Source organism: Schistocerca americana, chromosome 4, assembly GCF_021461395.2.
Source record: "Schistocerca americana isolate TAMUIC-IGC-003095 chromosome 4, iqSchAmer2.1, whole genome shotgun sequence".
Classification (NCBI taxonomy): domain Eukaryota; kingdom Metazoa; phylum Arthropoda; class Insecta; order Orthoptera; family Acrididae; genus Schistocerca; species Schistocerca americana.
Window position 1 is genome coordinate 615,163,237 of NC_060122.1, and position 22,283 is coordinate 615,185,519.

General features: G+C 45.3%; 1 protein-coding gene across 3 annotated transcripts in view; it reads left to right on the forward strand.

Moving 5' to 3' along the window:
- The window catches only part of LOC124612790 (neural proliferation differentiation and control protein 1), a 1,069,883-nt gene that overhangs the window by 981,602 nt on the left and 65,998 nt on the right, over nucleotides 1-22,283 (forward strand). For all 3 annotated transcript variants that reach the window (XM_047141189.1, XM_047141190.1, XM_047141188.1), the window contains exon 6: nucleotides 5,103-5,264. In XM_047141189.1, the coding sequence (XP_046997145.1) occupies nucleotides 5,103-5,264 (162 nt within the window). The remainder of the gene's footprint in view (nucleotides 1-5,102; nucleotides 5,265-22,283) is intronic.

Below are 22,283 nucleotides of genomic sequence, written 5' to 3' on the forward strand. Positions count from 1 at the left end.
GAGATGCTGGATGTAGTCCTGTGGAACGGCTTGCCATGCCATTTCCACCTGGCGCCTCAGTTGGACCAGCGTTCGTGCTGGACGTGCAGACCGCGTGATACGACGCTTCATCCAGTCCCAAACATGCTCAATGGGGGACAGATCCGGAGATCTTGCTGGCCAGGGTAGTTGACTTACACCTTCCAGAGCACGTTGGGTGGCACGGGATACATGCGGACGTGCATTGTCCTGTTGGAACAGCAAGTTCCCTTGCCGGTCTAGGAATGGTAGAACGATGGGTTCGATGACGGTTTTGATGTACCGTGCGCTATTCAGTGTCCCCTCGACGATCACCAGTGGTGTACGGCCAGTGTAGGAGATCGCTCCCCACACCATGATGCCGGGTGTTGGTCCTGTGTGCCTCGGTCGTATGCAGTCCTGATTGTGGCGCTCACCTGCACGGCGCCAAACACGCGTCATCATTGGCACCAAGGCAGAAGCGACTCTCATCGCTGAAGACGACACGTCTCCATTCGTCCCTCCATTCACGCCTGTCGCGACACCACTGGAGGCGGGCTGCACGATGTTGGGGCGTGAGCGGAAGACGGCCTAACGGTGTGCGGGACCGTAGCCCAGCTTCATGGAGACGGTTGCGAATGGTCCTCGCCGATACCCCAGGAGCAACAGTGTCCCTAATTTGCTGGGAAGTGGCGGTGCGGTCCCCTATGGCACTGCGTAGGATCCTACGGTCTTGGCGTGCATCCGTGCGTCGCTGCGGTCCGGTCCCAGGTCGACGGGCACGTGCACCTTCCGCCGACCACTGGCGACAACATCGATGTACTGTGGAGACCTCACGCCCCACGTGTTGAGCAATTCGGCGGTACGTCCACCCGGCCTCCCGCATGCCCACTATACGCCCTCGCTCAAAGTCCGTCAACTGCACATACGGTTCACGTCCACGCTGTCGCGGCATGCTACCAGTGTTAAAGACTGCGATGGAGCTTTGCCACGGCAAACTGGCTGACACTGACGGCGGCGGTGCACAAATGCTGCGCAGCTAGCGCCATTCGACGGCCAACACCGCGGTTCCTGGTGTGTCCGCTGTGCCGTGCGTGTGATCATTGCTTGTACAGCCCTCTCGCAGTGTCAGGAGCAAGTATGGTGGGTCTGACACACCGGTGTCAATGTGTTCTTTTTTCCATTTCCAGGAGTGTATGTAGATATACACTCCTGGAAATGGAAAAAAGAACACATTGACACCGGTGTGTCAGACCCACCATACTTGCTCCGGACACTGCGAGAGGGCTGTACAAGCAATGATCACACGCACGGCACAGCGGACACACCAGGAACCGCGGTGTTGGCCGTCGAATGGCGCTAGCTGCGCAGCATTTGTGCACCGCCGCCGTCAGTGTCAGCCAGTTTTCCGTGGCATACGGAGCTCCATCGCAGTCTTTAACACTGGTAGCATGCCGCGACAGCGTGGACGTGAACCGTATGTGCAGTTGACGGACTTTGAGCGAGGGCGTATAGTGGGCATGCGGGAGGCCGGGTGGACGTACCGCCGAATTGCTCAACACGTGGGGCGTGAGGTCTCCACAGTACATCGATGTTGTCGCCAGTGGCCGGCGGAAGGTGCACGTGCCCGTCGACCTGGGACCGGACTGCAGCGACGCACGGATGCACGCCAAGACCGTAGGATCCTACGCAGTGCCGTAGGGGACCGCACCGCCACTTCCCAGCAAATTAGGGACACTATTGCTCCTGGGGTATCGGCGAGGACCATTCGCAACCGTCTCCATGAAGCTGGGCTACGGTCCCGCACACCGTTAGGCCGTCTTCCGCTGACGCCCCAACATCATGCAGCCTGCCTCCAGTGGTGTCGCGACAGGCGTGAATGGAGGGACGAATGGAGACGTGTCGTCTTCAGCGATGAGAGTCGCTTCTGCCTTGGTGCCAATGATGGTCGTATGCGTGTTTGGCGCCGTGCAGGTGAGCGCCACAATCAGGACTGCATACGACCGAGGCACACAGGACCAACACCCGGCATCATGGTGTGGGGAGCGATCTCCTACACTGGCCGTACACCACTGGTGATCGTCGAGGGGACACTGAATAGTGCATGGTACATCCAAACCGTCATCGAACCCATCGTTCTACCATTCCTAGACCGGCAAGGGAACTTGCTGTTCCAACAGGACAATGCACGTCCGCATGCATCCCGTGCCACCCAACGTGCTCTAGAGGGTGTAAGTCAAGTACCCTGGCCAGCAAGATCTCCGGATCTGTCCCCCATTGAGCATGTTTGGGACTGGATGAAACGTCGTCTCACGCGGTCTGCACGTCCAGCACAAACGCTGGTCCAACTGAGGCGCCAGGTGGAAATGGCATGGCAAGCCGTTCCACAGGACTACATCCAGCATCTCTACGATCGTCTCCATGGGAGAATAGCAGCCTGCATTGCTGCGAAAGGTGGATATACACTGTACTAGTGCCGACATTGTGCATGCTCTGTTGCCTGTGTCTATGTGCCTGTGGTTCTGTCAGTGTGATCATGTGATGTATCTGACCCCAGGAATGTGTCAATAAAGTTTCCCCTTCCTGGGACAATGAATTCACGGTGTTCTTATTTCAATTTCCAGGAGTGTAGATGTATAGGGTGAGTCATAAATGAGGAAGAATATGTCGTGCAAATTGCCACACACTGAGCTAAAAACATAAATTCGTTTTCTGTTGTTCCTATGTCAATAAATGACAATACAATTGAATGGTAAAAATCTGGAAATATGAAGTGGGCTTTTGGGTGTACTGTGTGCAGACATTGGCCAAGGGGGTCAGATCGGCAATACGGCAGAACATGCGAGTGTTGTAGGTAGCCTAGCCGCTCACGACAAGGCGAGGCATGCGGCGTCAAGCGACGGCCTGCGTGACACTACGAGCAGTTATAATTTGGTTTTTGTATCCCAGACTTAGTTTTAAGAAACGAGTACATAGATGCAGAATACAAAATACAACTTTACAGATATGTAGCAGTTAATACAAACGAAAACAATACACCTGTACAAATCGGACTATCATAGAAACACGTGACCAGAAGCTGCAGTGGTGGTTTGTAACTACTGTTAGAAATGAGAGCCACGATGTGTGTGACAAGGCTGAACTCTTCGCAGGAAGGATTGCTGAACACGATCCAACATGTCTGTATCTCTTTGCGTAATATCACAGGCTTGTTGTATTCTGCGTTGAAGGGTGTTGACATCAAGAACCTCTCTTTCATAAATCATAGATTTCAGATGGCCCCACAAAAAGAAATCCAGTCGATTCAGGTCTGGCGACCTTGTTGGCCATGCTACAGGGCCTCCACGACCGATCCATTTCGAAGGGAAGGCACTGTCCAGGTGGCGTCGCACCATGCTGCTGAAGTGAGCCGGGGCACCATCATGCATGTACCACAGGTTCATACGAGAGGCCAAACTAACGTCTTCCACCACTTCCGGCAATGTATGTGGCCCTATGAGATGGTGGTCAATAATACCACACCAGATACTGACATCGCATCGTTGTTGGTACCCTCGTATCACTGTGCTGTGGGGGTTTTCTTCCACCCACTGGTGCCAATTATGCGAATTCACTATATCCTCCTTCGTGAAATAGGCTGGTCGTGGGTCTGACGCCGTAGGATAAAGTTGCAGAAGCCCGGCCTCCTCTGGTAGTCTCCCAGCAATAATGCCTGTACCGTCTGCATGCGAAAGGGATGGTAATAGTTTCTATGGAGTACTCGCATAACAGTAGATTGTGACATTCCGACCACAGCGGCGAGAGACCTGGTGCTTATTGTTCGATCCTCCGCAACAGTTTGTAACATCCGCACTGTACCTCGACGGTCGGCCACGTCCACTAAATCCTGGAGGTGCTACACATGCACCATACTCCCCTCAAGCGGATGGAAGGCGCCGGCTAGGAAACCTGTCGTTGCCTTGCAACGTCAGGTGTGAAGTCGGTATATTCCTCGATTATGAGGCTTGTCCTGGTACTGTAGTAACACTGCGAAGCGGCCGTTAGCGGCTGCCGACACGGCGAATATCGGGCAGAGTGAGCAGCGCAGAGGTGTTGTAAACACGTCATGCGCGCCGCGGTTTTACTTCCGCCGTTGACCACTCTTTCCGCTTACAGGACACACATTCCCTCACATGGGACTGTACACTCCGTTACCGCCGGCAACGTGTGATTCACTAGTTCTGATACAATTTCACATACATTAAGATGGGATTTGTCCTTTCGCGTATCTTTCAAACGCTGGCAGATACACATCAGCTAATTGGTGTGTCATGTGTTGTATCTATGGGTGAATGACATGTGATCGTGAGGCTCGTCGATATCTCGTTCAATGGTTAACAGGTGTTTTTGTTTTACGTACACAGTACACCGAGGAGAACGAAATTAACAACGGTGCGTCAGGTGTTACGCTTAGCAGCATCCGGTCCTCGACATATTTTTCCTCATTTTTGACTCACCCAGTAGATGCATTCAATAACAGTGGAAATGGATATCCACCAGTGATACGCATCACGACGGAAAATAATAAAAATGGCTCTGAGCACTATGGGACTCAACTGCTGAGGTCATTAGTCCCCTAGAACTTAGAACTAGTTAAACCTAACTAACCTAAGGACATCACAAACATCCATGCCCGAGGCAGGATTCGAACCTGCGACCGTAGCGGTCTTGCGGTTCCAGACTGCAGCGCCTTTAACCGCACGGCCACTTCGGCCGGCGGAAAATAATACATGCTGCCAAAAACAACAGAAAAGGGCAAAAAAAATCCTTTTATAATAATGAAATTTCACTAGCAATTTAATTTTCAGAAATAAAGTTTGACCCCACAGAAGATGACACGTAAGTGTCGAACCATGTCTGGCTGAATAATAAAAAGTAAACAGTGTGTACGTAAGGCGGACTTTCGAATTAATCCACAGTGTATTACAAATTCTTTACCTCATTTTTCCGTGAATAATCAGCAAGATTTGTATATGCTGCTACTTGCAAGATGTATTTTTACCATGTGTGTAGACGCGAAGGCGGGAGCAGGCAGTGGGAGTGATGTGTGTGGCGCGCTGTTGCAGGCTGCAGAAGAACGCCAAGGCGGCGGCGGACGTGGAGTACCCGGCCTACGGGGTCACCGGCCCCAACAAGGAGCCGTCCCCCACGGGGGACCGCCGGCTGGCGCAGTCGGCCCAGATGTACCACTACCAGCACCAGAAGCAGCAGATCATCGCCATGGAGAGGTCTGTCCCCGTCTCTCTGACACAGTAATTTGTTTCCATCCACAACCTTATCCATGTTTTTACATCACCTGTCTTACAATCTCAGATTGAAAACAAATTAAATTGTCTTTCGCTTGAGCACGTTATCCATAGTTGCTGCATATCTACTTTAGCTGCTTAAAAAACAGTATTTCCTACTACTAGAAATGTGTGATCTTCTCCCACATGTTTCGTTTTATTCCCTTAAAATATCAACAGCAGTGTGAAATCAAATATATTTACGCTTTGGTTTTAGTTCTAGATCTAAAAACAGTTCACTTTACGAGCTATTTACTTGCTGTTGTTTGATTTTTGTCTACCTTTGAGTGAACGTTTTCCAAGTATTCTTCCTTTTGGCGCTGTTTTTTTCGGCATAATGCCACATTGGCTTGCAACACTGTTAATTTCTCGACATAAACACTCAACTACTTATTGCACTACTAATGTATATTTATGTTCCTTTGACTAAACGAAAGTCTGTATTTAGTCACCTGGCTGTCTACAGGGTGAAGCGAAATTCGCGCACTCGGGCATCGCATCGCGACTCCTCACAAGCCAGCGATAAAAAAAATGCGTGTTACAAAATTTCGTCCGGCGAGTACATCCGGCAGAAAAAGGACGTTGAAGAGTTGCGATCTGGCAACACTGTAACCACATGAACGCTAACTACTTATGTTAGGACAGGTTAGCTGTGTTGTACAGTTGGCACAGTAGGTAGAGTTTGGGTTAGCATACAGGAGGTCGACGGTTCGAGCCTGGGTTGGGGCGCATTTTTTTTTATTTGCTAATTTCATTCTAATATTTCATACTGTAACATACATCGTTTCTTAGGTAACATGTATCCTAAATTCACAACATTTTGTAACGCTGAACATAACAAATACGTGGTTAGACAAATAAGAAACAGGCAGTTGAAACAAATGACCTATCATAGGACAGAATAACTACAAAACAATATCAATTTCGAGATGCTAAATATGATAGCACAGTACAATAACACAACATTTACTTGTCAGTTATACTACATGTAATGTTTGCGCTCAGATATCGCACATTAGGAACTATTGACAATAATAATGTCCAAGTTAATGACAGCATGACTTTCACAACAGAATACGTTGTCCTCAGAAAAACGGATGCTCAAAGCGAACTCCCTGCAGGTCCAAACATTGCACAACCCGCCGGATCATACAGCTCTGGACCCTTCGCAGCAAAGCAGCATCCACAGCAACAAGGGCAGCATGAACACGCGCTACCAATTCTTCCACATTCGTCGGCGGAGTAGAGTATATGTGCTCTCTTCAGATGTTCCCACAAGAAGAAATCCAGGGGATATAGGTCAGGTGAACGTGGCGGCCACACAACTGGGCCTACATGTCTGAGCCATTTCCCTGAAAACGTTCTGTCCAAATACTGTCTCATATTAATTCCAGAGTTTGGAGGTTAACCATCATGTTGGAACCATATGCTCTTCCTAGCAAGTAGTATAACATCTTCTAGCGCATCAGGCTGAAGGAATGCATGATACCTTCGTGCAGCCAACCATTCAGGCAACATGTAGGGGCCCAAGCACCTGTCGCCCAATATTCCGGCCCAGACATTGAGACCAAAGTGAACTTAATATCCAAGGTTGCATGTGATGTGTGTGTTAACCTCACAGAAATTGTGGGCATTGTGCATATTGAAGACACCTTCACGAGTGAATGCTGCTTCATCTGATCCTATTATAGTGTTCACTAAGTCATCGTTGGCTTCCTGTTGTTGTTGGAGCCGTTCACAGAATTGCATCCTCTGATGGTGATCTGCACGGTGCAGGTTTTGCCTGAAAGCAAAATGATAGTGCTGCAGCCCATGCTCGTGTAGCACGTTAAAGACCGTGCGTTGGGAGACTCGCAGTTGCCTTGCTACACGACGGGTACTTCGCTGTGGTTCTTGGTGTATGACATCCAGACTAGCTTCATCAGTGGGAAGAGTATGGTGAGTCCGTGGACGACCTCTATCATGCGATGGTGGAAAGAGAGAACCTGACTACCGAAGGCGGAGCTGCAATTGACAAAACACATTTTTATCTGGATGGCGCCATCGAGAATATCTAGCAGCATATTGACGAGTGGCAACACCAGCCCTGTTATCAGATGCACCAAGGACCAGAAGCATATCCACACATTCGTCGGTTGTGTATGCCATACGTCTCCCACACTGGTTTAGAGGTTTACAATGAGAAATTCGATAAGTGTACGCATGTACGGGTGCGTTACTCTGCTTGCAACTAGTCCCAGTCTGGTGGACAGCGCATACAATATAAAGACGCCATCAGTCCTGTACACTGTTCCACGTAATGCGTATTACCCCTCTGACATATATTGTTCTGCATGATTCGTCCCGACACTGCTAACTGTGAAATGTTCGGTTTCGAACTAACCTGTTTCCCTAATAGTAACACGCGTGATGTTTCCACGATCTCATTGACAGATTAAAATAATAATAATAATAATAATAATGCATTGAGGTACATACTAAACAGCATGTGGTTAACAGGCTCAGTGTTGAAAGGCATAATTAGTGGGACCATGGTGATAACACACACAAATAGTAAACGAGTTTGGACATTATTCACAAAGCATGTTGCTAGTACTACCGGTAAAGTAAGGCCCTAACGAAATGTAATGGACCTGAACGAGGCAAGAATAACAGTTGGTACTAATCTATGGGACCATTGAAGGAGGGTACAAAGAAAACAGGTTTCACATCTAGTATAATAAGTAGTGCGAATAAATTCACGCTATTGACTTGGAAAGGGCTTCTTTCAAAGCTGACCAATCTTCCACTTCTACAATTGTAGTATGTAAGGGCAAATGTTTTGTAGAGGACCCGCTGCAGTCGCTATTGACGATTAAGATGCCAGATAAAGTACCACCTGAACTACATTTACCAAATTAAAAACATATGTCCCAACCCAGGATCGAACCATCAACCTCCTGCTTGCTAACCCAAAAAGGCTATCCACTGCACCAACTCTAGAGTACAGCTAACATGTGCTGACAGAAGTAGTTAGCGTACATGTGGTTACAGTGTTGTCAGATTGCCACTCCTTAACGTCCTTTTTCTGCCGGATGTACTCACTGTACTTCACCCTGTAAAACGCTAGTGCTGCAATATTTGTCTCTTACGCCAAGATATTAGTAGTGCTGCAAGCCAAAGTGAAATACTCCGAAACACCTGTGCCAAACGGAAGAATACCTGGGAAATGTACACGCATCGGTAAGCAAAAATCAGCCAAATGCAGTAAGTAGAAATTGCTCATGTCCATTTTTGACAGCCGTTAAATGAGGACAAAACTTTATAATAAACATGATAAATGCATTTACCTACAAAATGTAACAACATTAGTGGCACAAAACTTTCCTGATTAAATGAAAATAACCTACATTAGCTTGATGACCTCATCTAGCAAATATGCGCATTTAACTGTTTCATACTCGGAAGTGCAAACAGTTTTTATGATTTATATTACAGATTACATGCTGTAAAATACAAAGCTAAGTTATTGAACTCACGTATACAAGATGTTTAAGTAACCTTTCAACCGATTAGTTTCGTAAGGAGAAACTTCATATCCGTCAACAATGTATATGGGAAACGGGAAGTAGTGAACATAGTACTGAGAGGGGAATGAATAATACAAAAATATACATCACATCGTGAGAACAATTCACAACTTCAAAATGTAACTGCTTGCTATTTTTTTATACAGTGAAAACATATATTTCAAATACCTGCTGCTTGACACAGTCACGACGATTAAATATCCAGCCGTAACGTTGCAAAGCAGTATGAAATGGATTTAGCATGTAAGGATTGTAGTAACGAAGGCTTCGGTTTATAGGGAGAATTTTAGGAAAGTGGTTCATCTGTAAAGGAGACCAGATATAGGATACCAGTGCGACACATTATTGAGCTCTCCTCGAGTGTTTGGCATCCGTTTCAGTTCGGGTTAAAGGAAGACCTCGAAGCAATTCAGAGGCGGGCTGCTAGATTTGTTTCCAGTAGGTTCGAAAAGCACGCAAGTATTACAAAGAGTAGATGAGCCTTGCCGGAGTTACGAAAGATTGTCAAGACGAAGTGTCACGAGAAGCTGCCCAAGAGGACTTTTTGTTCCACGAAAATGCTGCCGCTCATTCCCCACAGACAGTCATAAACGTTACTTCTTTGGACTATCAGAGTTTTTCTCTCCCACCGCATTCGCCTGAATTGGCACCTAGTAATCTCTTCCTCCTTCGTCAGATGTAGAAGCCATTAAAATTGGCTCTGAGCACTATGGGACTCATCATCTGTGGTCATCAGTCCCCTAGAACTTAGAACTACTTAAATCTAACTAACCTAAGGACATCACACACATCCATGCCCGAGGCAGGATTCGAACCTGCGACCGTAGCGGTCACGCGGTTCCAGACTGACGTGCCTAGAACCGCACGGCCACACCGGCCGGCAGAAACCATTACGTGACAAGAATTTTCAGAATAATGACGAGGGGATTTTTGAGGCGAAACGTTTCCTGAATAGAGAAAGTGAAGACACCTGTAACGAAGGCATCCTCTAACTGACCCATATATGGGAAATACACGTTGTTTTGAAGGGTGAAGACCAACACTATCAGCAAGTTTAAGATGGTAACCTGTTTATTTTATATCTTTAGAAGATAATTAACTTCCCCTTGTGATACACCAGAATCATTTTCTTCCTTCATATGCAACTTTCGCATGTTCCGCGGGAAGAATTTCTGTAATTTCAGTGTCATGGCTTCTACGCAAGGTACGTGTTAGATGGTACACCGTGTTTCTGGATTCATTTCGGAGCTTGGGGCTGGTGGAATTTTGTAAGGCTCTCCGCCAAGAACAGACCTGCCGTCACTTAAACTGCCAAATACTTCGAAAACCCCAAACGTTTGGGTCACATCGGATTGTTTTCCCAGACACTTTAAATTGTCTGATGGCCATTGTGTTCCGTGAGGAGTGGGAACATGAGGGGGGGGGGGGCATGTTTCCTCGTTTGACTTTCAGTGTGCGCGCCTCCTACCGGTCAGCACCTGTGATACAAATAAAACCATGATGGTTTAAAAGCTCATAACGATTATAAATGGCAGAAACTTATGTAAGTCGGTGTATTGCAGTATCGAGATAGTATGGTTGCGGCAAGGGAATCGCACACCTGCCTGAGCACAATTGTGTGGTGAGCTGGGCTGTGGCGTGGTGCATCCGACCGCCAATACTAGGCGGCTTCTCATTGTTATCAATAAAGAAGTACGCAAAATATGTGTATATCAGAGCGCCTGAGCGTGCTTTCCGCTAGATTTTTAATGTAAAATAAACGAAACCACCTTCACGCCAGTTCTCATGTAGTGAACTTTAACTAACATTTATTAACTTCTACTATTATATTCATGCCCCTAATTTTCAACAACTGTAGTATTATCTTTTCAGGATAGAATGTATTCATCAGTTGCAAATAAATTTTATTAGGCTTTAAGGGTTTCGACAAATTAATGTGTCATCTTCACAAGGCTACAAAATTATAGATATTATAAATCTTTAGACCTTGGCTATACATTCATGTTAAGTATAAAAATTACATTACAGGAACTTCCCTATTATTGGTTTGGCAAATATCAACATCTTCTTTGTAGAATCATACTGCCATGGTGTGTACAGAAACGTACGTATTATATGCGATTGTTTTGAATAGAGACTGACAATTTACAGTAACTGAATCACATCTAGGTATCTATTGTACCAGCAGCAAGGAACATATATAAAAGTATATATAAAAATATAACACATTTGAAAAATCAAGAACACATAGTTCTAATATATAAAAGCGATGGGCTAATTTTCACTGTTTATAAGAGATGATAAGCAAACAAAATTGTGACTGTTCTTTAAACCAAGTTCATCATTCAATAAATCTTTTGTATTTACGTGCGAATGTTTATATATTTCAAATTCTTCTAAAAGATTAATTTTGTAGCCCTTGTCAACTGTACGTAAGATTTCCATATTAAGCATGAATGGAGTAGGAAGTGTGTGTTTCTCTGTTTTAAAATAATCACATACAATATGCACGTTTCAGGACATACCATGGCATTACATGACATTATGCTTATATGCAGAAGATATTGACATATGCTAAATCAATACTTAGTAAATTTCTGTAATATACTTATGTTTCACAAAAATGTATAGCTAAGGTCAAAGATTTATAACATCCCTAATTTTGTATGCTTCTGAAGATGACAAATTAACCTGTCGAAACCAGTAAAAGCATAATAAAACTTACTTGCAACTCATGACTGAATTTTATCCTTAAAAATTCATTAAAACCTATTTAATTCCGACCAATCGTTTTGTACGGACGCAAAAGATGTCCAGGTTTACCCCAAACAGTTGTATAAACCACCACCCCCCTCCCCTCCGCTCGTACCCACCCCTAAAGGCTACCGGACGCCCTCAAAACTACGACAAATCAAGGCAAATCCGGACGTGTGGCAGCCCTAACCATGCACAATAAAATTCTTTTAACGCCTCCCACTGCAGTTGTTGAGCGTTTCTGTTTCACACTGACTAAAGAAACCTGTGATGAATCGTGCAGAACTTCTTTGAAACTTTTGCATTCGTCACGTTAATCGATCTCGGCGAGAGCAGAATGACGAACGTACCCGAACTGGCTGAAGAAGGGTTTCATGAACGACATCTTTCCTGGCTGTGAGAAGGGTTTGTAGTAGTTGTAGCAGCAGTATTTTTATATATCTGCAGATCTCTTAAAGGATATTGGACATGTCTGCGCATTACAATTTAAGAACAACAGACATTTACAGACTTGTAGGATTAGTATGACAAGGATGGGCCAGGTAGTCGGCCATGACCTTACAGAAAGAAGGGCAAACGTGCTGATGACATTCTGTTTGCAAATATCTTTGTGTCTTCATATCACTTTAACTGAGAATCAGTATTCATTCCTAGAAATTTTGCATTTGTTACACAGTCTGTAGAGATGTTACCTATACTAAATTTAACTGTGTCATTTCTCCTCATTCATGGCATTAGTTTTCTTTATGTTCAGTGTCACTTTATTACTTATTGATCAGTCGTAAACTTCCTTGAGGGTTTCATCTGCTTCCTCTGCAAGGAGTCCTCTTCCTTTCTCAATGACTCCCTGACTTTCCTAAAAGTTGCTACACTGAGGAACTCCTACATCAATGTATTTTCGTTTTGATAAGGTTTTTTACTAAAAGTTTAGACTAATTTGAAGCACGTGCCATATGTACACTTTGTACCTAATCTGTTAGGTATGATCAGTACCAGTCATTAGATACCCCTCCTATTCCTAATTCATCCAGCTTATTTAGTGGAATCTTATGATCAGCAGTATCAAAATCGTTAAAAAGATTTTAAAATATGCTTGTGACACTCTTATTTGACAAGAGCATTAAGTTCCATTTCTGTGACTTTACTGTGGCCGATTCCTTACTTTTGCCACCTCGGAAAGGTTCTATATGTTCAGGTACTTCATTAATGTATCTTTCATAATTAATGCTATTATTTTTTAGAGTAGTGACAGCAGGGAAATGGACCGGTAATTTTCTATATTTTCTGCATTACCTTTCTTTTGCAGAATTACAACTTCTGCCTGTTTTAAATATTATGGAAATTTCCCTGGCGTGAAGAACCCTTTTATTATATTTGTTAATGGAGTTGGCGTAATATCTATGCATTGTTTCAGTGTACACATTGGTACTTAATATTTTTTTTTATTTTTTTAGTTCTTCTTCAGTTTTTACACAGTTTCTTGTGAGCGACCTCTTTTGTGTTGAATTACTCGTCCCTTGGTTTCTTCCAATAAATCTGAGTGTGGCATCTGTCTACTCCACGACTAGATTTATTTCGTCTTCCGCCTTAAAGGGTTCCGGACAGAAACTGCTAGGTACTTAAAGGTTGTGACTGATACCAGTGAGTAATGACAGATAACTTAGCCGCACGAGAGCAGCATTTTTCGTCCATTTATCTGCATTACATTACATTTATTTACGACCTGCATGAACGTATATGTTAACGCGCAGGGCACTAGCTTGTGAGGTGGAGAGGTGTGCCAGACCGCGTAGTGGGATAACAGTCGTTGCTCTGGTACACCGACCAGCCTCATTGTGGTTTTTAGGCGGCTTCCCACGCTCGTTTAGGCAAATTCTGGGCTGGTCCCAATCTCTGAAAATACGATACACAGAACGTTGTTGGCGCGCCGGGTGAAACGCAATGGGAACACGACACAGGTTAACAATGTAGAAAAAGTTTACGTAATAAGTACCTAAATTAAAGCTCCTTCTTGTAATAAGTTATTTACAAATGAAAATTCTGTATGTACTAGGAGTCCAAACAAGAAAAGAAAAAATGATTATGTGGCTGAAAGCCAAATGAGTCATAAAGGTTTCACTAATGACTAACTGTGTAAACTGAGTACAGATTACCACATGGAATGTTGGGAAGTTAATCACACGATCATTATTTAGTGGCGTAAGACCGAAGTCTGAAGAAGTAGCCATTGCTCTAAGTTCGGTAGGGATTAGAAGATGAAGACTGCACAGCGACAGACCGACGATGATCCCTTGCCGAGACTCTGATTGATGGTCTACGGATACAGCCAGCGCCTGGCCCAGGGAGCTCGAAAGTATAACTGGCTCAGCAGGTGAGACCGAACTGGCGATCCGTGATTGAGCATCGGCCAAAATACTGTCGCAGCGCACGGGTAAATGATGATGATGACTTTTTATTTGAAGGACGTTCAATGACGCCGTTATCAGCGCCCTTGCAAATTCCCAACCTCTTCACAGTCCAGTCTCACCATTTTCCCGAATGATGATGAAACGATGAGTACAACACAAACACCCAGTCCCCGGGTGGAGAAAATCCCCGACCCCGTCGGAAATCAAACCTGGGACCCCGTGGTCCAGAGGCCTCACAGATAAAGGCCACTACGCATGCACCAATTTATCGACCGACCGACCGACCGACCAATTTCGTGTCTGGCTACACACGTCCCGACCGACTGCATTCAGCGATCACAACACCGCCCTGTTGTTGTGATTTGTTTATCGGAAGTTTATCTTGTTTACGTTCTACGAGATCCCACTTGCTTTTACAAAGGAACAAAAAGAAGTTTGCTTTCACTGTTTTATAGGTAAGAGGCCAAAAAAAGCCGAGAGTAAGCTGTGATCAAAGAAGTGACTAGTGCAAGGAAAGGCATTCACCCACCTTCTGTTAGTTAAGCATCTGGGATCCGATGATTTTCATGATTATCTAAGAATGGATTAATCATGCATTTCGGAGCTGCTGAACATCATCAAACCATTTTTAACAAAAAAGAATACCTGTAAAAAGAGGCTGTAAGGTGGGAAGAGAGGCTGTTAGCTACTTTATGATTTCTAGCTCCTGGCAGAAGTTAAGAGGACCTCAAATTCAGTGCTGTTGTATCCCCACAATTACTAACTAAAATAATTCCTGCAACTTGCAACGAGATTTATAGTTAACTGAGGAAATACAGCATGGTAAAGCAAAATGAATAAATCAAAAGACGTTCATGTAAACGTTGTTAATTTATTTATGTGTGTAGCATAAAAGATTACCTGTAAGTTTAAGAAACTAATTTCGTATTCGAAGACGGAAGACTACACACGGTGGTGGTGCACATCATCTAATAAATACAACAGATAAATAAAAAATGAAACAACTGTTAGGCCTGTAACAAAATTCGCCCAATTTGCTCTTTATGTCAGAGGCCGTGGATATAGGCTGGACTTTTTTAACACTTATAAAAATGAAGCAAGTATATTTTATGAATTATAGTCCATTGACTGTCGATATTTCGGTCTTTAGATTTCGTTTCCGGTAAGTATCGGAAAAAACCTGAAATTAGAATTACAGAAGATCGACGGACTTGTATTTCTCTGTGTCTCACACGAAACCTGTTGTGTTGGAAGAAGAGCCAACCCCATGTTACTAGAGGAGGCCGAAATGCACGCGTTTTAGCTCACGCAGGCTGGCGTGAGGAGGGAATGACTCTACTGACGTGAGGTCTGGAACATGACAAGTAATTAGAATTCAGAAAGCGGACGTAATTAGTTTGATACTCAACTTTAATCCATTAATGATGAACGTCGCTCTTGACGGTACATGATTCACAATATTATCTGTTCAGACGATAGTAACTGAATATGGCACCTTGCTAGGTCGTAGCAAATGACGTAGCTGAAGGCTATGCTAAACTGTCGTCTCGGCAAATGAGAGCGTATGTGGACTGTGAACCATCGCTAGCAAAGTCGCCTGTACAACTGGACGAGTGCTAGGGAGTCTCTCTAGACCTGCCGTGTGGCGGCGCTCGGTCTGCAATCACTGATAGTGGCGACACGCGGGTCCGGCGTATACTAACGGACCACGGCCGATTTAAAGGCTACGACCTGGCAAGTGTGGTGTCTGGCGGTGACACCACAAAACCATTATGGATTCGTTAAAAATGGGAAAAGTGCTTCATTTCTTGCATCTGTATTGCTATTCTCCTCCCACGATATGTTCCACAAACATCTGCAGTCTTGAAATTTCGCTGTCAAAGATTCGTCCACCTCGCACCCTGTCATGTGTTTTAGAACACCATTTCATCCTGTGATCACCGACAGAAGATGAAGTTGTGTCGGGAGACTGGCACGACAGCGCTGTGTCTGGTACAACTTGTCCGGTGGAGCGGTGGGGAGTTCGGCTGTCGAGTGGTCCTGCACACCCGACTTCCAAACAAGGAATGTTCGTCGATCGGTCGGTCAAAACCCCTACACACGTCCAATTTGTCGGTCGTTCAGTCGTGTGTGGGGCCCATAAGTTGCGAGCTGCTGACGGGCACGTGACGTGTCGTAGGAAAGTAGTAGCTAGGATCACATAGTCGTGATCATGGAAGCGCGCTCTGCTGTCAGCAGTCATGTGCACAACACTGTGCACAACAAATCGGTATATTGTTGTTGTTGTTTATGTTGCTGTCCGGAACATTTACCAACATGCGAGACGAGCACGGATCGGTGTTCCGCTTGCAGGCGCTTGTACCTGTCGCGGCGAACGGTTTCTGAAGCAAGGCCACTCGCGCAACGCGAATGTGTGGCAGGTTGCTGCCTTGTAGGACGGACACAGCACAAACAGTTAAAACAATGCTTACACGATTCACGGACACAGATGACGCACATAGCTCTCCTACCGAATATTAAGTGAGGACAGTGACGACATGAAGACCATTAGGCTACAGAGTTAAAATAAAATAATTTTCCAGTTCACAAGAACAGTAGATACAACAAAAAAAAGGTTCAAATGGCTCTGAGCACTATGGGACTTAACATCTATGGTCATCAGTCCCCTAGAACTTAGAACTACTTAAACGTAACTAACCTAAGGACAGCACACAACACCCAGCCATCACGAGGCAGAGAAAATCCCTGACCCCGCCGGGAATTGAACCCGGGAACCCGGGCGTGGGAAGCGAGAACGCTACCGCACGACCACGAGATGCGGGCAGTAGATACAGTTTGACAGAATAAATAGTAGTAAAGAGAAATTACTTTTATGTACATTTTGGGCGATCTACCAATCTTCACACCAGGAGCTGATTATCTGCAAGTCTCCCCGTGTATCGTAACAAGTTTCTAGCTATGTCGTTTCTCTGTATATAGTAACAAGTTTCTAGCGATGTTGTTTCTCTGTATATCGTAACAAGTTTCTAGCCAATTCGTCTCCCTGTACACTTTTTGGCATCTGCGAACAGCCTCAGAGAGGTGCAAATGTTACCCGGCAGTTTAGTTATATACACCGATGAGCTAAACTAATACAACCGCCTGCTAAATAGCGGTCAGCCAAGACATAAAGAGGGAACAGGTGCAGTTGGGCCACAGTAAGTTTATACAGGGTGGTGCATTGATCGTGACCGGGCCAAATATCTCACGAAATAAGCGTCATACGAAAAAACTACAAAGAACGAATCTTGTCTAGCTTGAAGGGGGAAACCAGATAGCACTATGGTTGTCCCGCTAGATGGCGCTGCCGTAGGTTCAAATGGTTCAAATGGCTCGGAGCACTATGGGACTTAACTTCTGAGGTCATCAGTTCCCTAGAACTTAAAACTACTTAAACCTAACTAACCTAAGGACAGCACACACACCAATGCCCGAGGCAGGATTCGAACCTGCGACCGTAGCGGTCGCGCGGTTCCAGACCGCTCGGCCACCCCGGCCGGCGCTGCCATAGGTCAGACGGATATCAACTGCGGTTTTTTTTATAGGAAACCCCTTTTTTTTATATGTTCGTGCAGTACGTAAAGAAATGTGAATGTTTTAGTTGGACCACTTTTTTCGCTTTGTGACAGATGGCGCTGTAATAGTCACAAACGTATAAGTACGTGGTATCACGTAACATTCCGCCAGTGCGGACGGTATTTGCTTCGTGATACATTACCCGTATTAAAATGGACCGTTTACCAATTGCGGAAAAGGTCGATATCGTGTTGATGTATGGGTATTGTGATCAAAATGCCCAACGGGCGTGTGCTATGTATCCTGATCGGTATCCTGGACGACATCATCCAAATGCCCGGACCGTTCGTCCGATAGTTACTTTACTCGTATTTCAGGAAACAGGAAGTGTTCAGCCACATGTGAAACGTCAACCACGACCTGCAACAAATGATGATGCCCACGTAGGTGTTTTAGCTGCTGTCGCTGCTAATCCGCACATCAGTAGCAGACAAACTGCGTGAGAATCGGGAATCTCAAAGACGTCGGTGTTGAGAATGTTACATCAACATTGATTGCACCCGTACCATATTTCTATGCACCAGTAATTGCATGGCGACGACTTTGAATGTCGTGTACATTCTGCCACTGGGCACAAGAGAAATTACGGGACGATGACAGATTTTTTGCAGGCGTTCTATTTAGCGACGAAGCGTCATTCACCAGCAGCGGTAACGTAAACCGGTATAATATGCACTATTGGGCAACGGAAAATCCACGATGGCTGCGACAAGTGGATCTTCACTGCGACAAGTGGAGCTTCAGCGACCTTGGCGGGTTAATGTATGGTGCGGCATTATGAGAGGAAGGATAATTAGCTCCCATTTTATCGATGGCAGTCTAAATGGTGCAATGTATGCTGATTCCCTACGTAATGTCCCACCGATGTTACTACAAGATGTTTCACTGCATAGCAGAATGGCGATGTACTTCCAACATGATGAATGTCCGGCACATAGCTCGCGTGCGGTTGAAGCTGTATTGAATAGCATATTTCATGACAGGTGGATTGGTCGTCGAAGCACCATACCATGGCCCGCACGTTCACCGGATCTGATGTCCCCGGATTTCTTTCTGTGGGGAAAGTTGAAGGATATTTGCCATCGTGATCGAGTGATAACGCCTGACAACATGCGTCAGCGCTTTGTCAATGCATGTTCGAACATTACGGAAGGCGAACTACTCGCTGTTGAGAGGAATGCCGTTACAAGTATTGCCAAATGCATTGAGGTTGACGGACATCATTTTGAGCATTTATTGCATTAATGTGGTATTTATAGGTAATAACGCTGTAACAGCATGCGTTCTCAGAAATGATAAGTTCACAAAGGTACATGTATCACATTGGAACAACCGAAATAAAATGTTCAAACGTTCCTACGTTCTGTATTTTAATTTAAAAAAACCTATCTGTTACCAACTGTTCGTCTAAAATAGTAAGCCATATGTTTGTGACTATTACAGCGCGATCCATCACATAGCGAAAAAAGTGGTTCAGCTAAAACATTCATATTTCTTTACGTACTACACGAATACGTAATAAAAATGGGGGTTCCTATTTTTAAAAAAACGCAGTTGATATCCGTTTTACCTATGGCAGCGCCATCTAGTGGGCCAACCATAGCGCCATCTGGTTTCCCCGTTCAAGCTGGACGAGTTTGGTTCTTTGTAATTTTTTCGTTTTGTGCTTATTTCGTGAGATATTTGGCCCGGTCACTATCAATGGACCACCCTGGACCCTGTATAGTCCACAGCTATTATGGTGCCTTCGATTACTACCACGCGTCCCATGTAAGCCAAAGAGAAAGTTCTCCATGTCGTAATACTGGCCCCACTGACCGTCACCGGTGGTGCAGTGCATTTCGAGCATTCTTTCGCCTGGAACAAGGCTTACCCGGAAACAACCGTTGAGCTACTGTAACAAGAAATGTGATTCATCTGACCAAGCGACACATTTCCATTGTTCCGTGATCGAACACAGATGGTCTTTTACTCACTGTAACTGTAACTGACAATGTCGGGCGACGTAGGAGCACATTGGTGTGGTCGGCTGCAGAGCCCCATATTCAACAACGTGCGCTGGACGGTGAGCTCCAAAACACTAGCAGCATTCTTTGTCGTCAGCTCTGCCACAGATCGCTTCTATCCTACTTCATAGAGGCGGTAGGCCTCCGAGTTTTGTCAAGAGGGATGGGAATCGAACCCGGGCCCAGAGGATTGACAATCCGTCACGCTGACCATTCAGCCACCGGGAGCGGATTTCAGTCAGTGACCGGTTCAGTTTGATCAGAGGGTCTAGTCTAGTCCATGTAAAACAACCCATACGATTGTGGCACCACCACCATCTTGCACAGTGCATTGTTGACAACCTTGGTCTACAGCTTCGTGGGGTCTGCGTCAAACTCGAACCCATCACAACTCCAACCATCTGAAGTCAGGACTCTTCTGACCAAGTCAAGGTGTTCCACTCGTCTAGGATCCAACCGATATGGTCACGAGCCCAGGAGAGGCGCTACAGGCGATGTCGTGCTGTTAGCAAAGGCACTCGCATCGGCCGTCTGCTGCCACAGCCCATTAACGCCAAATTTCGCCGCACTGTCCTAAGGGATACGTTCGTCGTACGTCCCACATTGACTTCTGCAGTTATTTCATGCAGTGTTGGTTGTCTGTTAGCACTGAAAACCCTACGCAAATGTCGCTGGTCTCAATTGTTAATTGAAGGTCGTCGGCTACTGCGCGGTCCGTGGTGAGAAATAATGCCTGAAATTTGGTACTCCCGGCACACACTTGACACTGTGAATCTCGAAATATTGAATTCTTTAAAGCTTTCCGAAATGGAATGTCCCATGTGTTTAGCTCCTGCTACCACTGCGGCCATAATCACGTCGGAAAGCTTTTCATATGAATCACCTGAGAACAAATGACAGCTCCGCCAATGTACTATCCTTTTGTACATTACTGGCCATTAAAATTGCTACACCAAGAAGAAATGAAGATGATAAACGGGTATTCACTGGACAAATATATTATACTAGAACTGACATATGATTACATTTTCACGCAATTTGGGTGCATAGTTCCTGAGAAATCAGTACCCAGAACAACCACCTCTGGCCGTAATAACGGCCTTGATTCGCCTGGGCATTGAATCAAACAGAGCTTGGATGGCGTGTACAGGTACAGCTGCCCTTGCAGTTTCAACACGATACCACAGTTCATCAAGAGTAGTGACTGGCGTATTGTGACGAGCCAGTTGTTCGGCCACCATTGACCACACGTTTTCAGTTGGTGAGAGATCTGGACAATGTGCTGGTCAGGGCAGCTGTCGAACACTTTCTGTATCCACAAAGGCCCGTACAGGACTTGCAACATGACTTCTACACAGGGTACGCGAAAGAACTTGCCCCCCTTCTAACAGCCGTGTACCGCAAGTCTCTAGAGGAACGTAGGGTTCCAAATGATTGGAAAAGAGCACAGGTAGTCCCAGTCTTCAAGAAGGGTCGTCGAGCAGATGCGCAAAACTATAGACCTATATCTCTGACGTCGATCTGTTGTAGAATTTTAGAACATGTTTTTTGCTCGAGTATCATGTCGTTTTTGGAAACCCAGAATCTACTATGTAGGAATCAACATGGATTCCGGAAACAGCGATCGTGTGAGACCCAACTCGCTTTATTTGTTCATGAGACCCAGAAAATATTAGATACAGGCTCCCAGGTAGATGCTATTTTTCTTGACTTCCGGAAGGCGTTCGATACAGTTCCGCACTGTCGCCTATAAACAAAGTAAGAGCCTACGGAATATCAGACCAGCTGTGTGGCTGGATTGAACAGTTTTTAGCAAACAGAACACAGCATGTTGTTATCAGTGGAGAGACGTCTACAGACGTTAAAGTAACCTCTGGCGTGCCACAGGGGAGTGTTATGGGACCATTGCTTTTCATAATATATATAAATGACCTAGTAGATAGTGTCGGAAGTTCCATGCGGCTTTTCGCGGATGATGCTGTAGTATACAGAGAAGTTGCAGCATTAGAAAATTGTAGCGAAATGCAGGAAGATCTGCAGCGGATAGGCACTTGGTGCAGGGAGTGGCAACTGTCCCTTAACATAGACAAATGTAATGTATTGCGAATACATAGAAAGAAGGATCCTTTATTGTATGATTATATGATAGCGGAACAAACACTGGTAGCAGTTACTTCTGTAAAATATCTGGGAGTATGCGTGCGGAGCGATTTGAAGTGGAATGATCATATAAAATTAATTGTTGGTAAGGCGGGTACCAGGTTGAGGTTCATTGGGAGAGTGCTTGGAAAATGTGGTCCATCAACAAAGGAGATGGCTTACAAAACACTCGTTCGACCTATACTTGAGTATTGCTCATCAGTGTGGGATCCGTACCAGATCGGTTTGACGGAGGAAATAGAGAAGATCCAAAGAAGAGCGGCGCGTTTCGTCACAGGGTTATTTGGTAACCGTGATACCGTTGCGGAGATGTTTAATAAACTCAAGTGGCAGACTCTGCAAGAGAGGCGCTCTGCATCGCGGTGTAGATTGCTCGCCAGGTTTCGAGAGGGTGCGTTTCTGGATGAGGTATCGAATATATTGCTTCCCCCTACTTATACCTCCCGAGGA